Source organism: Epinephelus fuscoguttatus, linkage group LG16 (assembly GCF_011397635.1).
Source record: "Epinephelus fuscoguttatus linkage group LG16, E.fuscoguttatus.final_Chr_v1".
NCBI classification, from domain to species: domain Eukaryota; kingdom Metazoa; phylum Chordata; class Actinopteri; order Perciformes; family Serranidae; genus Epinephelus; species Epinephelus fuscoguttatus.
In genome coordinates, this window is record NC_064767.1 from 26,052,301 (window position 1) to 26,071,700 (window position 19,400).

Genomic DNA, 19,400 nt, shown 5'->3' on the forward strand with positions numbered 1-19,400 from the left:
GGGGGTCAAACAGAACACGGATGGAAGTAGAATAAAGTACCACCACTGTATTTTCTCATAAAATAAGGCAGATTATATCATGGCCACAGGAAGTACCTGTTTCTCATTGGCTTGTGGACAGATTAACCCCAGTGTGCAAAGGCACATTTTCATTGTCAACCATTTTTAAACAATATTTTAAGATGGTTGAAGATTTGCATACAGCTTCCTTTAATGCCTGGGGTTAAGTGGCCATGGTATAAGCACAATAATACACTCTAAGATGTCCTTATATGGAAAATAACAAATTTATTTGAGGAAACATCACTTTGCTTTTTCAACTGGGCCTTATTTGTTAATTCCATACACCAGGACACTCAAATTGCTTATGGCTCCTACATAAATGTGTATAACTTTGTTCATTTGAGCATTACTTTGCTCCTAGTTCCCAGTGATGCTCCAAAATGTTTCACCAGAGTGCACTGGAGAAACCTTTTGCGATTCAAATGCTTCCGATATACACATTTATGTTGATAAGTGTAAATAAGCGAGCCTTGACCTATAAACTTTATCTACTAAATGATTTGGCCTTTAAGCAGGTCTGAAGGCCTCCATCAGTCAGGATGACGTGAAGATAAGCCAAGTACAGCAAAGGGCAGGTTACAACCTGTGTACTGTATAATGACGGGGAGTGTCAAAAGCCGAAGCAGGCACGCACCCCATTGTGTGTGCGCTTGTTTGCAAAGCCGATCTCTTTACTGTTATCGAACAATGTGTAGGAGACCTCCCCAGCGCCCTTTGTATAGCTTGTTGGATGCAGCTGTGTGCCATGCCTTACCTGCTGAATTATTGAAAGTGAATACTTTATACTTTGCCTCTACAGGGATTATTAAACACCGCAGCGCTGCTACATAATTTACACACTGCTCAGTGCTTCAAAGTAAAGTTCACATACATTTAAAGGTAAATTTTAAAAGTCAAGTCTTGCAAAGCTGAGATGCAAAGAGCAGCTAAAGTGAGTCATTTATAAGGAACTTGGTCAATGCCAAATCATAGCAGTGCTGTTCCCCTGCACTCCCTCTGTCTTGCTTTATAAACACACCTTTTCTCCTTCATCCCTTCTAAGAAATATCAGCTCTAGCTTTCCACATGCTTTGGCACTCTAGCGTTTTTCCCAGCATGCACTGCTCTTTTGCCTGTGTCTCACAGAGAAAGTAGCTGGTGGTGGCGCCCCCTCTCTGCGCATGGTGGCCTCACAGAGTGGTTTTTGGACCCAGGAAATGGCTCTGTTAGCTAACGTCAAGGCTGTATTGATGTGCTTGATAGCCTTCACAAATCCATCCTCTGGATTGTCCGGATGTCAGTGCTGCATGATATCTGTAGAGCATGGTTTAGAGTCACTGAAGGCAGGACATTTTAAAATGTATCCAAACTGTTCCTACATTCCTTGGCCCTCGAAAAGCAGCAGCGTCTTCCATGTGGCCAGCCACGAGTGAGAGCGGACACCTGTCACTCAGAGGGAGTGTAAAGGGGGGGCTTGTCCAGTGGAAACGGGCCTCTTGTCACACCAACTGTTGTCATGTTCACTCTTTTTGATTTCTCAGGAAGCTCCCAGGGGCCGCTGTTTGGGCTGTCACCACTGTATTTCTCCATCTTCTCACACTGTCTTTGCCCTCTCTGTCTGTGTTCATCTCTATAAAAACTCACTCACTCTTTCTCTCTTTCTCCTCTCCTAATCTACAGTATCAGAGGTTGGTTTGTCTGTACACCTGGTCAGCTAATTTGGTTCCTCCTCTCCCCTTGTGAGACAGCTGCCAGTCCTCAGCGACTGAAATTTGTTTATTGAGCGTTCCACATCAGGGTCCATTATTCTGATGGCGCTCCCAGAATAATTACGAGTTATTAACAGTACACCTGCTCTGCTGCACTTACCCCTGGGACTAGAGGTGGAAAGCTAATACATCAGTGTTCTCTCCACCCACACACACACCCGCCCACGTGCAGACTGTGCTGTTTTGGTCCCAAGGTACTTTCAATATACAAGTAAAAAAATGCTCACTCTTGCCCATCAGAGTGGTCAAGAGTGAATTTTGGTTATGTGTTTGTTTTCTGTTGTGTTCACGACGGAGGAGGAAGTAGTGTAGAATCCGTAGTGTGTGTGGTTTTCTGCACTTACACACTGAGCGCTTTCAGCCACCATTCAGAAATGTCAGGTGTACACCTGGGTTGACTCTACCCCTCTAGCAGGTCATTCTGAATTCCCCTTCCCCTGAAACTCACGTCTTTCATTGTACCTGTCAAAGTGACAATAACCCCAGAGCTGCCCCATCACACAAAGTGGCATAAAGGTACTAATCCATTTTTAATGCATTTGTCTCGCCCCCCTCCACCCTCTATTTCGCTCACTCTGTGCTGTTCGTCCGTCACACTGAACACATCTCTCTTTTTAAAAAAAAAAAAAAAAAAAATCAGCATATCCCCACTGGTGTTGCACTCCAGTACACCGAGTTCTAGCGAGACTCACCTGTGCAAAAGATGAGAGGTCGCTCGGGGACAGGCATCACTCAAGCAGACACACACTCACCACACACGTGAATGCATAGTCAAAGAGAGCAGGGGCAGATTTCCTCTTTTTGCAGCTTGAGCTTTTCATCTTCAGTGGCAGGGCTCAGCCTGGACCCATAAATTCCTCTCTTTGTTGTGGCGCTCAGAGGAGACCTCACAGACAACAGAGTCATATGACATTATCTGAGAGAAGTCATTGTGTCCTTTGTGTGATAATTAATATTTTTAAAGCTTTAACAAAAACTATGTGGCTTATATCCGCTTCTTTCATCATCCACTTTCCCTTTCTCCCTCTCTGCAGTTATCGGGGTGTCTGCAGCTGCAGTGTTGGATGGGGTCACAGATCTAATCAATAACAAAGCACTGCAGCTGGTACAGTGGTATTAGAGAGGGCCAAGTCTAAGCTGCCGTCAGCTCCTAAGCCAAGCCTTATGGCCACACAAAGTGCTGGCGGAGCAGCATAAATAACAGAAGTGAAGCTAGCAGAAAATGGATGGGTGGCACATGACATAATTTTAGTATCCAAATGTCCATGTTAGAAGACTGCAGTATAGCGTGTTGAATTATGTCGCATCTCAGACAGCGGCCTGTTTTCAACAGCTGCTTGTTTTCTTTTATTATGACATAATGGCGTCTGAATTTCAGAAATGTGTCCCTTCTCATTAACACAGCTGTGACGAACCCGTCAGTGTCATGTGATTGTTGTGATTATGTAAAGTTGTTTATATCCTATGTTGAGATGTAAAAGAAAGCTAACAAAATGGAGAGAATTTATCATTTGTATAGCACCTCTCTAGTCTTCCGACCACTCAGAGTGCTTTAACGCTACTTGTCACATTCACCCATTCACACACACTCACAATTTGGGGTTAAGTATCTTCCCCAGGGATACTTCAACACATGTACTGAAGGAGCTGGGGATCAAACTATGGATCCTCTACTTAGTGGATGACCTGCTCTACCTCCTGAGCCATAGCCACTCCACCATAGTTGCAAGCAAGCCAACTAAAAATCCACTCAGATAGTATTTTGCTAGTGATCATCAGGGAGCAAGCAAGCTAAGGTTAGCCAGCTAGCTGTAACTCAGCTACACTGCACAGATCTGGCATTGGTCTCTTCATAATCCTAAAGAGCTATTTATGTAGTCCAAGTTTTCAAGTGTGTCACTTCTTAATGGTGTGCTTAGAAAGTCTCTTTTAGGCACTGGTGTGAAATGAGCAGAAAGAGATTCAGCCTCGTTGCATGCATGCCTCTGGCTGTGCTTGACTCGTATTGGTCTCATTTGTTGGACTCTTTAAGCTTGGGCTAGTTTAAATTTGGCCAGGGCAGCTATAGGGCTGCTCTGTCGCCTGGTGCACTAGAGAGATTAGCCCTGACCAAATCCCTTAACCCTGTCTGTGTGTGTATATGACAGCGGTACATTTGACCGCCTTGCCATCAGCACTGTTCAGCCAGCAGCTCTGTCAGGACTGTGTTTCTGCCTCAGCTCACAGGCTAGTTGGGCTGTTCAGTCCATCATCTGGACACAGCCCGTGGACTTGGCCATAGTGTAGCTGACACATGTGGACATGTATGAGCACATGAGCAGGCTCGAGGTAGAGATTTGAAAAGAAATCATGTTCACATACACAGACAGCAAGGAAGTTGACACTGATCAACAGACACACGCGCTGACAGACGAGGCGTTAGCTGTTAATTAAGTTGAGTGCTGCAGCAATTAGATTTACAGTCATTTGAAGATCAGTGCTTTGGGAAAAATCTAAGATGGGTGTTAAATACAGAGTCCAATGAAGCTGAGATCCTTTTAGTGATTGCAGCAGCACATTTTTATAGGCGTAATATCCTTTGGGAGGATGAATCAAAACTAAAGACTAAACTGATGAGACTCAGAATCCGGGAAAACAAGTAACCTAATAGGAGTCTTTTGTAAGTATAACATTTATTTTGAATGTTGCCAGAGCATCCAACAGTGCAGACCTTCAGTGGAAAGCTGAGGCTTGCACCACTAACAAAAAGATGGAGGATGAAGGGGAAGCTAGGACATGGTTTTACAGCAGAGCCACAGGCTCCACGGAGAAGGCTTAAAAGCCAAGGTGAAACCCACAGCACAGCTTGATATACACACTGCCATCCCTCTGTGTCTGCTTGAGAGCGTGCAGTGTTGCATCATACATTTGTTGGAGAGATGTACAGTATGATAGCGCATTGTGTATGTGAGAGAGAGCAAGAGAGTGAAAGCTATACTGTCAGCTCAGCACTGAAGTCTGTTGCTGCAGAGTGGGATCCCAAAACAGAGAATTGTGTTCTCTCCTGACTGGGACACAGGCTGCATCAGAGTAGACTAAAAGCTCTATGTTTGTGTGTTTATTGGTTAGTATGCCCAGACACACTCTGAGATCTCTTTTTTCATCAGCTGCATATGCTGTGTGGTTCCACTCTTTGGCTATTATTTTTGGATATTTTCCTTGAATGTCATTTTTGCATTCTGAGGGGGTGTTTTTGTCCTTGACTCAGGACACAGAAAAAATGAGTTATTATGCCTAATGTGCTCTGTGCCTCTGTTCTGATCATTATAATGAGGCCCAGTATGTTTATGTCTCTCATGTGCGCAGTTGTGTAGCTGTCTGTGTGGGTGTGAGTACGTGCCTGCCCATTGAAAAACACACTTGTGCAGTTTTCTGTGTTCTCTGTTTTGTGGACTGGCGGTAGGACTCTGGCTCACCTCAGGCCTAGAGGGCTTTCTCCGTGTGTCATTGTTCTAAACTCAGTGGCCAGAACCAACCTTTGTTACTGTCGCCCACTCTCACTCTCTTCACTATGTCTTCTTTGTATATGTACATGGCCGTCCCCCGTTGGTATTCTCTCACACTACTACACATTGCAAACACCTGAATTCTTATGACTCCAAGAATGAAAATTTTGCCTTTTGTTATCTCTCTATCTCTCTCAACTGGTAGCACTGCTCCAAAAATAACATTTTTTCTCTCTCACCTCCCCCTCTCTCCCACTCCCTTCTCCCCTTATACTGTAAATGTAGTCGCCATCAATAATAAATGTTGCAGTAGAAACTACTATTTTCTGTATTTGCATCAGTGATGTGTACGAGTCAAGATAGACACAAATTGGAGACTGATATATTTTAGAAGCTCGTACCAATTGTCTTTAGAGGCCACTTTACAGTCTATTTATCATGAGGAGGGAGTCGGCTCATGGGGCAAGAATTTGTCATGAAGAATGTCATGTTATTTTATGATGGGAGATGCCACCAAATTTTAGTATTCAGATATGTTTTTCTCAGTGCATTAATTTTAGTCTGTCCCTTTAGGCGAGAATATGCCACTTGCTTTCATTTGCAATGTACACGCAGCTTACAGCTCTAGTCACTATACAGACAATAGGTATAAAGATAGTTTTAACAGCTTTGGTAGTGGAGCTGCATCATTAAGTATTTTGGGGAAATCAGTCTTTACTTACAGGCTGCAGAGACAGCAAGACATAATTGAATTCATAATTTGAGTGGTATCCCCCTGTTGTCTTGTTTTAAGAAAGATGCTGTCTTTGTGTGTGTGTGCGTGCGTGCGTGCGTGCGTGCGTAAATTTGAATGCACATGAATGTCTTTGTTGTTCAAGGCCCTGCTAAAGACAGCAGAGGCCACGCTGTTTTCTAACAGTTGTTTCTCCTCCTTCCTCCTCTGAATTGGACCTCTTACAGACGGAGGTAACTCCACGTGGGCTCAGCGTGGCCCAGCCACCTCCCCTCTTTAGGCATGCTCTGTCCGTCTGTCCACTCTGTTTGGTGGAGCGTCCTGTAGACGCTGTCTTTCAAGTCTCTGTCACTGAGTGTGTAGTGTGCATGTGGTTAAGTCACTCTTTCATGCAATGCTGTGAATATACACATGCTAACAGAAACCGTCAGTTAACTGTGCGTCTGTGTGTGTGTGTGTGTGTGTGTGTGTGTGAAAAGAGAGAGCTAGAGTCACTTTGTTTTTAATGATTAATACATTTGGGTTGTGTTACAGATATGGTTAATCAATAGTGTGTGTTTGTGCTACAGTCTCTTGTGATGTTTCTCTTCTCTTTATGTCAATTTCACACTGTGAGTACAACCCCTGGTGGATTCTGTGTTTTGTACTGGAACTGACCACAGACTAATTGCTCGTCACTACCACCCTCACCTGCCTGTACGGCTTCATGTGTATGCAGCATTTGCATGACTGTTACTGTAATAAACTGTCTATCCATTATCATCCTTATGTACCAGGACTGTTTTTGATGTGTGTGTGGAAGTACAGTATGTGTTTACATGTCTGTGTTGGAGCATAGCCAGTCTCTGATTGAGCTTCACTCTCACACATACTTGCTTGCACACACACAAAGCCACACCTGGGACAGCTGTAGAAGCCATAAGGATTGTGCTGAATCATGTGAAATGTTTTAATATAGCTTCTTCCTTCTTTTGCTGTGACCTAAATGAGCAGAAGATCGCCCAGGAGAGGGAGAAGTTTGCAGATGAGGACAGTATCTTTTACACATTGGGAGAATGTGGCCTTATCTCCTTCTCTGACTACATCTTCCTTACCACTGTGCTGTCCAGTAAGTACACTGTTGAACTGTACAGACTGCACAGAGATCTAATGGTTCCTATATGACTCATCCCATTCAATCCCATATCCTTAAGATCTTACACACTGATCACAAATCAAATCCCAAAAAAGATCTCTTCTGCGTCTCTGCTCGCTGCTTTTTCACCGCGCCAGTTAAAACATAAAGTGAAAAAGAGAAATTTTCCACTATGATATTATTATCACCCAGGTTAAGGTGCTTTCAGCCTGTTCAGTATGATCTCCAGTTCTGTCAAAGTTAATAATGTGTGTCTACTAAGCTCGCAGCCTTCACAGAAACAGTTTGCTTTAGCTGAATCTAGCACTGGTGGTGGATGCAGGGAGGAAATTTCGCAAGAAAACCTCCTTTGTAAACGTGTCAAGAGTTCATGATAATGAAAATGAAGCTCTGACTCTTTCCTCTCCAGTGCCTAGTAAACCCATATCCCCAAGCTTAGCGCAACCATTTATTATAATCCGTTCATATGGAGAAAGTCTCTGGGGGAAGTTTTCAAGGACAAGTCATTTTTAAGCAGACAGGACAGCATGCCTTATGGTTGGTTTCAATCCATTTAACATGGCCACGAAAATAGTACAAAGGAGGACATATTTTGCCTAACAGACGCACACATTGGTTCAAGACTCACAGTGGTACATATTTACTGCTTTTATACAGTCTGAATCCTTTGTCAGGTAAGACTAGATTAATCTTTAATATTTCCCTCAAAGGAGTTGGGTTGCCAAAGCAAAATATGGTTATTGTGCGGGAGTAACAATAAAGCATTGAAAACAGTTTTACAAATAGAGGTTATATAATGTGGAGTGTAAATATTATTGTTTGGCTCTGTATTTCATCACATGAACAGTGTAGAAACTATAGTCCTTGTACACAATAAATTGCCGAAGTCCAAAAATGGTCAAGATTTTATAAATTAGGGCTACATGATATGTGGAAAAATCATATTAGGATCATTTTTGACAGATGTGATTGCAATATGTCGCGATTTTAGTTGGAATGGTAAATTTTGATGTTATTTTGCCTGGGAAACTATAAAATAAAAATGATGATGATGTAATTTTTGCTGAGCTCTGTACCCAACAAGCAATCTACCTTGCATCTGCAATATTGCACTTAGCTCCTTTGCAATTTCGATGATATTTTGATTAATTAAATCATTAGGTTAACAAAGAGTATGCATAATGGGAAGATTCACAATTTCCCCATGGAGATCAATAAGATATTTCTGATTCCAATGTACCAAAAAAGATTAAATATAATGGCATAAATGGTTGCGTGAAATTGTAAGTGCTACATTTGAGAAGTCAGTATGTGTAGCAGTGTGAAATGTATACAGTGTGGAAAAGTTGCACATGTTAAAACATCTAATGTTATACTATTCAAGATTTAGGATTTTGAATAGATATAATGAATGAATGTATAGCCCATAAATTGGATATGCAAAATATACATTGCATTAATTCTGCAGAGGGCCATACGTTTCTTCTATAAGTATGCAAATTGTATCGTTGGGAAGAAAATGTCAATATGTTTGCATTAATTAAAGACAGATTGTGTCTGTATATAAAACTCTGAATGGAGGCACTGTTTCTCCAACCATGTCGCATTCTTGTTTGTTCTGTCATTATCAGACTGTGGGTGCTGACACCATGAACCTAGCTTTGTTATCCTCCTGTAGCAAAACACAAATTTCACTGACTGTGGTCACATGGTCCTTAAAGTGAAGTGGGTGTTAATAGCAGAAGTACAGCAAAGGTCATTTGCAGAGGGTGTACACAGATTAGGAAAAAAACAGTGAAGCAAATAGAAAATCAGATATCATTAATGCAAAGGTTGTATTGCAGATTAGCTCATATAGACAGTGCAGGGTCTGATCACTGTGCAGTCTGATGGCAAAGAAGAGCATCTAAGGGGCCCTGTGTAGCACCACTGCGGGGTGAGATGAAAGCTGGGTCGATGGAGTGTGACATGTCGTTTATTTATCCTGATTTACTGATTTCAGTATGTGTATTTTTTGTGCCCTGTGGTTTCCAGCTCCCCAGAGGAACTTTGAGATTGCTTTCAAGATGTTTGATCTGAACGGTGATGGAGAAGTGGATCTGGAGGAGTTTGAACAGGTAGGACTGTGATCACTCAGTATACTCATTGATGGTCTCAGGGTAACTCGCAAGAGTGACATGTTTCTTTAATAATCCCCCTAGAGCACCTCTATTTGATGATAGGACCACTGCCAATGTTCAGGTTTTTAACTTCACCCCTTTCACAACGACAGAGGTCATTAGAGCTCTAAAAGGATGGAATCCAAGAATACCAGCTGGTTAAGATAATTTAGAGCCTGTCTTCTTAAAATTGGCATCAGAATTTAAATTTGGTATCCACCAATAAAATCCCTAAGGACTGGAAAACTGCCTTTGTTGCTCTGTTCGTTACCTGTATTGATTCTGGTGGTCAAAGGTCAAAGTCACTGTGACCTTGATTGTCTCATTCTCAGAATGCGATACCTCGAGTACCTTGAGGGAATTTCTTCACATTTGGCACAAATGGTCACTTGGACTCAACAATGAACTGATTGGATTTTAGTGGTTAAAAGTCAAAGGTGATGTGACCTTGCATTTGTCTGATTCTTGTGAGCACAATATCTCAAGAACACCTATTTAACATAAATGCTCAGCTGGACTGGTGGGCGAAGGTCAAAGGTCAAGGTTGGTGTGACCTCACAAAATATGTTTTTGGCCATAACTCAAGACAAAACTTCAAACAAATGTTTAAAGTGATGACATTTTACATTCAAAAGGTCAAAGGTCAGCTTCACTGTGACATCATAATGTTCAGCATAAAAACACTTCTGGCCATCACTCAATATCATATCATATCATATCACATCACATCTTCTGTGCTGCTGGGGGGAAATGTGTGTGAAACATCCATGTTTTCACAGACAAGGATGTGAACTATAAGAGAAACTTGCCTGGTACACCGCAAAGCCGTAATTCTAGTTTACAAAGCTATTGTTGGGAAAATTCCTACCCACTTATCTTGTCTTTTGAATATGAAATAGGAAAATTACAATCTCCATTTGCAGGAGTTTTTGTGACTTGTTGTGCCCAAAGTCAGAACTGAATCAGGAATAAAAGCTTTTAGATTCTCTGCCCTACAGCATGGAACAATCTGCAGAATAATCTCAAGCTTCAAGACGTGGTAACCTTGAATGTGTTTAAAACCATGGTGAAATCTTTTGAGCCCTGGCCAGGCTGTCTGTGTGCAACTGCTGTATCTGATCATTTTACTCAATTCTATGTGCTTTTGTGTACATTTTATTTGTTGTTGTAACTGTGTTGCCGCTGTACTTCACCAGATCTCCCGTGTAAAAGAGATCTCTGATCTTAATGGGACGAACCTTCTTAAATAAAGCTAAAGAAATGTTTTGATTAGCAGCACATCTTGCATATAGCAGCCACACACAGTCAACATATTGAAGGAAACACAAGGTTAAAACAGTCAGCCCACACATTTGGACCGCGCTGCATCTACAGTAGTGACTGATTGCATTACAGTAACCAGTAACACACACTGACAGGCTCTAAAGCTCGGTCCCTGCATTGATGTGCACGCTGTGACATTTTCTCAGAGGGAAAAGATAAGTGCTGTGCTCTGCACTCTGTGATATATCATTATCTCTGTCCTGCTGGACCTGATAAGGTTAATCATATACAGTATTACATATACAGTGTTATTCAGATGGAGTTTTTTAAAGTTACACTTCACAAGTCAGATAATTAATAAAAGTCCTTATTTTTGTGTATAACTGCTTTGAAGTAAAATGCTCTGTATTTTAACCTGTAATGGATTTATTGCTCCATAAAGTAAATAATAACAAGTACTTCTGAAACCTTGCCTACACCCTCATCCTTGTTGACAAAGATTCCCCTTCGATCCTTAGGTCCAGAGCATCATTCGTTCTCAGACCAGCATGGGCATGCGACACCGTGACCGCTCCACCACAGGAAACACCCTGAAGACAGCTGGCTGCAGCTCTGCCCTCACCACCTACTTCTTTGGAGAAGACCTGAAGGGAAAACTCACCATCGGCAGCTTCCTGGAGTTCCAGAGGATGCTGCAGCATGATGTGCTCAAACTAGAGGTAACGAAAAAGTAAAATGAATGAGTGGAGGAAGAGTGGTATGAGAATTTTCATCTGTTGCTTTATCTATTGGTGCTTTAACGAAATACTAAATAAATAAATAAATAAATAAATAAATCATCATCAGTTATGTGGATATAATGACTAAGTGGGTCAAGGCAAATAATAGACAGGCTAGGACAGTCTGGTAAGTTAAAAAATGCACCACTTTACTGTAATGCAGCCTTTAAAACCAGGAAAAGACAACACTAAATTAAGATATCCAAAGTCTTAGACATCTAGTCTCATCAAGATATCAATACGATAACAATATCTTGCTATATTGATATTGATGTACCATTGTGTACAGTCATAATGGATTCATTTGAATGTTACGGCTTTGTTGTAATCTCAGATCTTAGTCTCTGCTGCACCTATTCAGGGACTACACATTAAAATTGACAGCAGTCTCAGAGGAAGTAAATATTACTGTCCCTGTTACACTGAGTCCCACATACAAATAAACCCAACAATGTTCAGGAGCCAAGGGAAAAGCAAGGAAGTGAGTGATAGGCGAGCGTTATGCACAATAGAAAGGAAAACAAGGGCAGAGGATGACAGAAGCGCTGTGTGGATTGTCTGTCAGCACTGGTCAGTGTCACTCTCTGAAACCTGTGACAGTTAAGTATAAAAGCCATCGTCTGTCTCCTCAGACTGACACCAGCCTCCCCCTCCCCTGCCACTACAGTAACAGCAACTGATCAGTGTTGTTGAGCATATGGTTATTTGAATCTATTTAATTAGCGTAGGCAGCACCTTACTGATACACTGAACCGTCATCTGAGGCTCCAAGAATAGGACTGGAGTCGGAGCATCTGCCAGAAAGAAAGCTCTATCTGTCAGGTCTTCATGCTACTATAACGCTCAGAGAGGGAAATCATAACACCACGGATAAGGTTGACACCAACATGGGTAATTTAATTCCTGAAGTCTCACGTGCTTGCCCTCACTTCTCTCATTGTTTGCTGAGCCTGCAGCTCACCCCAGGCCATATTTCACCAGCTGTAGCTGGTTTTTTTTTTTTTTCTTATTTTCTCTTATTCTTGTTTCTATAACTGTCATATCCCTTGTTAATAAATTCCCAGTAAAATGGAGATTACAATCTGGTTGCAGAGCACAATGTATATACACTCGTGCTGTCTTAATTAGGTTTGTATGTCCATGCATGATACACAGATGTCAGAATAACCAGAGCTACTGTCATTCACAGTGTCCGGCCTGTAACTTAACTATTTGTCTCACAACTCTCATTGTGTCTTTTTTTTTTTAGCAGCAGCAGGCAACTATTTACAGCAGAAAATAAGCTTGTAAAACCCACTGTACACTGTCTGCTCATGACGACATTTGAGGTGACTTTACCTCACAAAAGGTAGACCCTCTGCGGGTGCATGAATGGTCAGGTCACCCCTGAAATCTTTACTCCAGGCTTATTTTGGCTTAGTCATGAGCTGCCTCTCACAAGTGAGATAAATTAACATTTTGAGAGGTCGGCACGTTCAGAAAGAAAAGCGGGGAGGGAGCTGCGTTGCTGTCGGAACAGCCACGGACATAAATCAATTGGATTGACCTGACACAGCCAAGGCCCACTTAAGCCATGCTCCAGTGGGACATTGTAAAAAAAAAAAAAAAAAACAAAAAACTGCACATGCAAATTTAATGTCACCAACGCGGGCGCCTAGCATGATTCAACTTGAAGCCTGACACCAGTATTTACTGTTTCCCATCTGCCCGTGCCCTCCTCCTCTTATTCATTTGTTTGTCCCTCAGCACAGCACTCAATCTTTATCTGTCTCTGTCCCCCCCTGCAGTTCGAGAGGAACGATCCTGTGAACGACAGAATCACCGAGCGACAGTTTGGGGGCATGCTGCTGGCCTATAGCGGTGTCCAGTCTCGTAAACTCAAGCTGATGCAGAAGGGCTTGAAGAAGATGTTTAAGGATGCACAGGTAGATAAATCTGAGTGCACTTACTCATGCCGTCATAGAGCTTTGAGATAAGTTATTGGTACTCTGCGGTTATATATGGTGCTAGATTGGATGTTGTGGAGTGTTTTAACTAATTGGCCTACATGCGAGAACGTGTGACAGACGGTGTGTGCCTGAGGGAAAGGGAGATTGTGCTGGGACATTGCGAGAGTGAGACCGACTGGAGGAGAGGCAATACATCACTGGGAGTGGACGGCACCTTCAGAGGCTGACGTTATCCACCTGACAGACACTCACTCTCTCTGACTCTTTTACCTTCCATTATCTCTGTTTGTGGTGACCAAATACAGAGCAGCCAGTGCTTAGCAGGAGGGCATAATTACTCCAACTCTCTCCAAGCTTCTTTATTGAACCATTTTTCTGTCAGTCTCTGCAGTCTCACAATCTCTGATTATTTTAGGGTTTGTCCTTCTCCTTGGAAGCTCACCTTTCAATCAACAACTCCTTATTCAATTTACCTATTATACTTGGTATACTTAATTTAGTTTACTTCAGCTGCATGTTCTCTTATATAAAAGAGTTTTAACTTTCCTTCCCATAGACATTTTTTCACCAGCCACCACCACTTTGCTCTAAGCAAGTGAAATGGCTCCGCTGGGATTAACCAAACTGAGGAAGAATGTAAAAATATTCAAGATGTAAAGGGCTTGGAGTTAGCTTCAGTATATTCCTGTCCCTTTCCTATTTCCAGTTCTTTGCATGAACTGTGGTTTCATGCCGTTCTTTTTCACTGTAATGAGCCCCATCAGTCAAACGACTGAAGTTACGCCCCTGCATATCGTATCCCCAGAAGTGTTGCAGCAAAAATACAACCCCCCTTTTCCCCCCTCCAAAGATAGTAAAGCATCACACGAGCTATGATGGAACATTTGATGGTTAAATGCAGTGTTTAGCAGAGAAAAGAAAACAAAAAGCAGGGAAGCTGCTGTTCCTCCCAGGCATGAGAAAAAGATGAGACTGGTGCTACCAGAGTTGTGTCTCTCTAAGGAATTGAACTGCAGTAAGCATCTCTCTCTCTCTCTTTCCTTCTTTCACTGTTTACTGCCTCTTATTTCATGCCGCTGTCTGTCTCTCAGCGTTGGCATAACCTGTAATGTAAATGAGAAAAGTGTTATTTACAGCCTGAGACCAGCTGCTCACTTTTCTTTGCAAATGAGCTAATCAGCGGTGTGGCAGCTGTGTGACTGTGCGTCTGTTCATAAGTGCATGTGTGTCTTAGACCGTCTGTTCCTCTGTCCGTCCGTGGCACACTGTTCATTCATGTGTGTCAACTGCTTCTGCCCGCTTCCTCCGCTGAGCTGCTCCCAAAATGTCATTGTGTTGTGGCAGCCTTGTCATGACAATGTTTGGCTCATTTTTCACATGATTGCAGAGCTTTGATGGCTCGGGTAAAACCTGGAGGAATGATTTGTTTCTGATTTGTCCCAGGCTTTCTCACCAGGACTCATTCTGTGTATTTTCCCATCATGTGCAGGGCATCACATTCGAGGAGGTGGAGAATTTCTTTACTTTCCTAAAGAACGTGAACGACGTGGACACAGCCCTGAGTTTCTACCACATGGCCGGAGCCTCCATAGACAAAGGTACACCCACATTTGCCCTTTTCCTCTGACATTCTCTTTTTCCTGCTAATTACTCCCCTGTAGACTCAACTGTTGTCACTTTCATCCTCTGTCTCTCAGCGCTGTTAACACTCTGCCAGCCAGATTCACTTCCCACATCTCCTTTTGCCTGGCTTTGCTCCCAATCCTTGCTCAGCCATTTGTCATCTGGTTGTCCATCCATCCATTTATCTGCAGCCTCTTCCTCCAGGCCTGCAGGAGAGCGCATGCTTAAATCCAAGAGCCACAAACATGCACATGACAGATCACTTAGCTGGCTGCTGATGCTCACTGACACATGCCAGCATCATCAATGGAGGAGGGAGAGTAGGCTTGGGACTCGGCTGTCCCATCATTACATAGTTGCACTTTCCCTCCTAAGCACCAGGAGGGTGTCTTTCATCTGAAAAGTGGTGACTGGAGGGATTAACAAAACACTCCCAAAGTCCCCTAAAGCAAGACATCTTAAGATTGCAATCCTAATGATTTTAGTCCTGTTTAATTTGGGAACACCTGTGGTTACCATGGTAACAGGTGCATTATAATGCTTCGGCAAACACCCATTGAGCAGCCACTTTGTCAGAAATACAAAAGAGGAGCTGTATCTGTTTGTAGTGCTGCTAAAGAAACTCACGCTGTTAAAATAAAGACGTCAGTTAATTGGCCTTTTTCCATCATCTGTTTTATGCTGCACGCTGCGCACTAGTAGGTTTCCATTCATCACTATTAAAAGTTGGTTACCTTGCTGAGGAGCTTCATCTTACAGCTCACTGTGGCTGCTCCTTCTTGTTTAGTTATTGCCTTGGAAAATTAAAAACTGATCTGCTGTCAAGAATATACAAAAAGTGAATGTTGTTTTTTTGGAGATGTATTTTTGATAACCAATCACAGTTAGCACTAACTGCGGTATCAAAGACAATGTGTTGCCTGGGGCTTCTTCTCAAAGACTGTTAAATAAGGATGGACGTCAAGCAACTCTTCAAAAGTGAAGGCAAAACATCTTGATTGCCCCATTTTTGCCGGCTGCAGTATCGGTCATAAACCCGTCCCCTCTGTGTTAGCAGATGGGACATGGGCCAAAATAAAAAATGTCAAATAAATTTTTCCCAAACATGGTTTCTGTCATTTAAGGTAGTTGTTATCATGCTGATGTATGTTCAAGTGTTTCTTTTTGCTGATATATTAGGTAGCTATTTGATGCTATAAAAGGGGGGGGTTTGATGTCATGATTCACAGCTGTATGTGTTAGTTGGGTGATCGCAGGGCGGCCAGAACTGTATTTATATAGAGATCACTGCTGCACAGACTCTGGCTCCAAATATTGTCACCAGTGCAAGATGGCAGCAGCTGTATCCGGAATGCTTTGTGATTCCTAGGACAGTGAAGGCATGACCTGCCCTATTCTCTCTCTGATTGGCTAGTACTCATTGCCTTTGTGGTTGGTTTGGTTAGGTGTAGGTGAGAGGGATGGGACTGGTTAGGGTTAAGGTAAAAATGTCTGGGTAAGCCAGTCAGAGACAGTAACGGGTAGAGTAGGGCGGGTCAGGCCTTCGCCATCCTGGGAAATGCAATTTTGCATCCAGGATGTTTGGCTTCATTTTTTTGCACAGTGGGAGGAAGTGGTCATATCATTGCTTCTTCACAATAAAAGCTACCTCTTGATTAGCCGGTTGAATGCTTTTAATGTGAAGCAGCTGCCATTTGATGTTTAGTTTGCATTAGCATTAACTTATAGAGCATAGTATAAAGAGAGTGAGCAGTAAACAGTGAGGCTGTTGAGGTAAAATTATGCAAAATGGCATTGTTTCCTGTTAAACCCTTGTGTGTGAATGTGATTTGAAATGGTGTGGCAATACATAAACAATGAAAACAACTCTGGAGAGGTGATTACTGAGTGTAAAAGCATTATAGGGCTGTTGCAGAAAAAATGCCGACCAATAATAGGATCACAAGAGGGGTTTGATTTCATGGAAGTCTTGAGGATTATGATTTAGACAGACAGTTGACTGTGTTTGACCCCGCACACTCACTCTTAAAAAATTATTATTCAAAAAGACCAATTACTTAGTGTCAAATCAGTCATTAAATTAGTCTATTTCCTTTATCGTCCTCAACACACTCGTTTTTACTGAATTAATTTGTCTGTCAGATACGAACAATGAAAGTCAATTTAATGTGAGAGCGGCACAGGCAGCCAGGACCTGTAGCTTTTATGATATGGCAAATTGTTTGATGAGTCAGTGTTTTCTTCATTTATCGCAATGATTCATCCCTTCAGTAGCCTCTGTATGTTTTCTGTCAGCGCATCCATTAGTTCTGTTTCACTGATGAAACAGCCCCTGCTGTAAGGGAGCGCAGGGTCTACCCCGAGGTGCTTGTTTCCAGCGTACAGTTTCAGCTGCAATAACAGTAACAAGCCATGTGTGTGTCGGTGTGTTTGTGAGTGTGTTGTGGAGGGGCATTGAAAACATCAGGCTGCTGTGGGTTCATGGAGAGCTGCCAGGCATGCGTCTGCAAATTATCTCCATCCTCCTGTTGTCCAGTGCAGTGAATCCGTCTTCCTACTCTTCAAGCCTTAAGGAGCTCATATATTCCTCTCTTCTTTTTTGTATCTGTGTTTCTGTTTTTTTTTCTGTCTTTCATCTCTTTCATCTTGCTCTCAAATCTGATGATTTCACACTCTTTTAGTGCAGTTTCTCATATGTGGGTGTTTTATCTGGAGCTGCACATTGTTAAAGGTAGAAAAGCAGGCCACTAATGAGATTCTTGGTGGAGTGATTCAGCTGTTTTTTTTTCCTCGTGCCATTTTGCAGAGAGATTTTGCCAGATATTATTCTTTTCATCCCTGCCCTTTCCTCTTTCTCATACTCCTCTGTTTCTCTCTAACTTTGCTCCTCCGCTTGCGTGCCTCTTTGAAGTCTGATAATCAATCATTCTGGTCGGGACTACGGAGGTTTTCGTCATTTTATTATCTATTTGTTTTTCTGAAATGACCCCTGAGGCTCCCACCTTCCATCTTTTTCTCATTCCTCTCAGCCAGTGAAACTGATGCTGTCTGCTCCTCCTCCTCCTCCTCTTCTCAGCCCCTCTCTTTCTGTCTCTCTATCAGATAGTCTCCCCTGGTGTATGGGAGTCCTGCCTGCTATCGATCCCAAGCAGTTTGACTCACACACAATGTCCTCCACATGAGCCATTTATGAGCTGGCTTGTGTGACTCGCACCTTCGTTACTCTCCTCCACCAATTGTGAATCTCTCTATCTGTGGTTCCCTCCCTCTGTCTCTCAGTTACCATGAAGCAGGTGGCTCGCACCGTAGCCAAAGTGGAGCTGTCAGATCACGTGTGTGATGTGGTGTTCGCTCTGTTCGACTGTGACGGTAAGTACCTGGCTTACTTTATTCATGGAAATACAAATAATGCCTCAACTGACGGGCGCAAATCATCAATAAATAGAAGTCGTCTCCTCCTCTTACTCACTTTTCCTCTATTATTTCATCATCTCTCCCCTGTCCGTCACCCTTTCTCTCCCTCCTCCCTGCCCGCTGTCTGTCTTCCTCAGGGAACGGAGAGCTCAGTAATCGGGAGTTCATAGCCATTATGAAGCAGCGGCTCATGAGGGGGCTGGAGAAACCAAAGGACATGGGTTTCACTCGGCTGGTGCGCGCCATGTGGAAGTGCGCCCAGGATACCGCCTGGGACTTTGCCACACCAAAGACATAATAGAGACGGGAGGTGATGTGTGAGCAGCAGAGAAAGACAGCATGTGAATAAAGCAAGAACACCAGTAGCTTCAAAGACATTCTCCTCCAACAGGTCTTGACAATTTAAAGAGGCAATTAATGCAATGAACTCATTAGGACTGCAGCTCTGAGAGGCATCATCAATCATTAACGCATGTCGCTGTTGCTCAGATTGTCGATATAGTGACTGAAGCATGCTGACGCAGCGCATTGATCCTGAAAGGATTCTCTAGTATGCCTGTCTGAGGCATCATGGGTGTTTGTACATTTTGAAATATACATGTTTATTTTTGCCACATGCTAGAGAGGAATGCTGAGTCCGCAGGTAACTGTGTGACACTTTGTCAGACTCTAAAAACAATAAGTTATATCTGCATTAAACACATTTTACTGCAAAAGCAAGAAGTGGAATCAGTCTTATTTGATGTGCCGCTGTATAAATGCCACAGTATGTCTGTTCTATACTGACAACAGACCTTTAGTTATTTCTTTGGTGGGACGGAGAGCAAAAGTCTGATCTTGTTAGAAGCTTTTATTTCAGTCCACAAGCTCCAGCTGCATCTTTACCCCTATCATTTTGTCCCATGAAAGATCAATGATGCTTGTCTAGCTCTACAATGTGTACTGTTCAAAGTGTGTATTCTTCTAATTATTATTGCCCACTGAAACACTTTATATAAGATGGATGTTAAATGAAATGCTCTATTAAAGATGTTTTTAATAACGTAAAA

At 42.6% G+C, this 19,400-nt stretch overlaps 1 protein-coding gene across 1 annotated transcript in view; it reads left to right on the top strand.

Annotated features, from left to right (window-relative positions):
• Positions 1-19,400, top strand: part of micu1 (mitochondrial calcium uptake 1) — a 37,791-nt gene extending 18,391 nt beyond the window's left edge. The window contains exons 6-12 of the mRNA XM_049599588.1: positions 7,023-7,137; positions 9,199-9,281; positions 11,105-11,305; positions 13,153-13,290; positions 14,804-14,912; positions 18,217-18,306; positions 18,489-19,400. Coding sequence (XP_049455545.1) covers positions 7,023-7,137; positions 9,199-9,281; positions 11,105-11,305; positions 13,153-13,290; positions 14,804-14,912; positions 18,217-18,306; positions 18,489-18,649 — 897 coding nt within the window. The 3' untranslated portion in view covers positions 18,650-19,400. The remainder of the gene's footprint in view (positions 1-7,022; positions 7,138-9,198; positions 9,282-11,104; positions 11,306-13,152; positions 13,291-14,803; positions 14,913-18,216; positions 18,307-18,488) is intronic.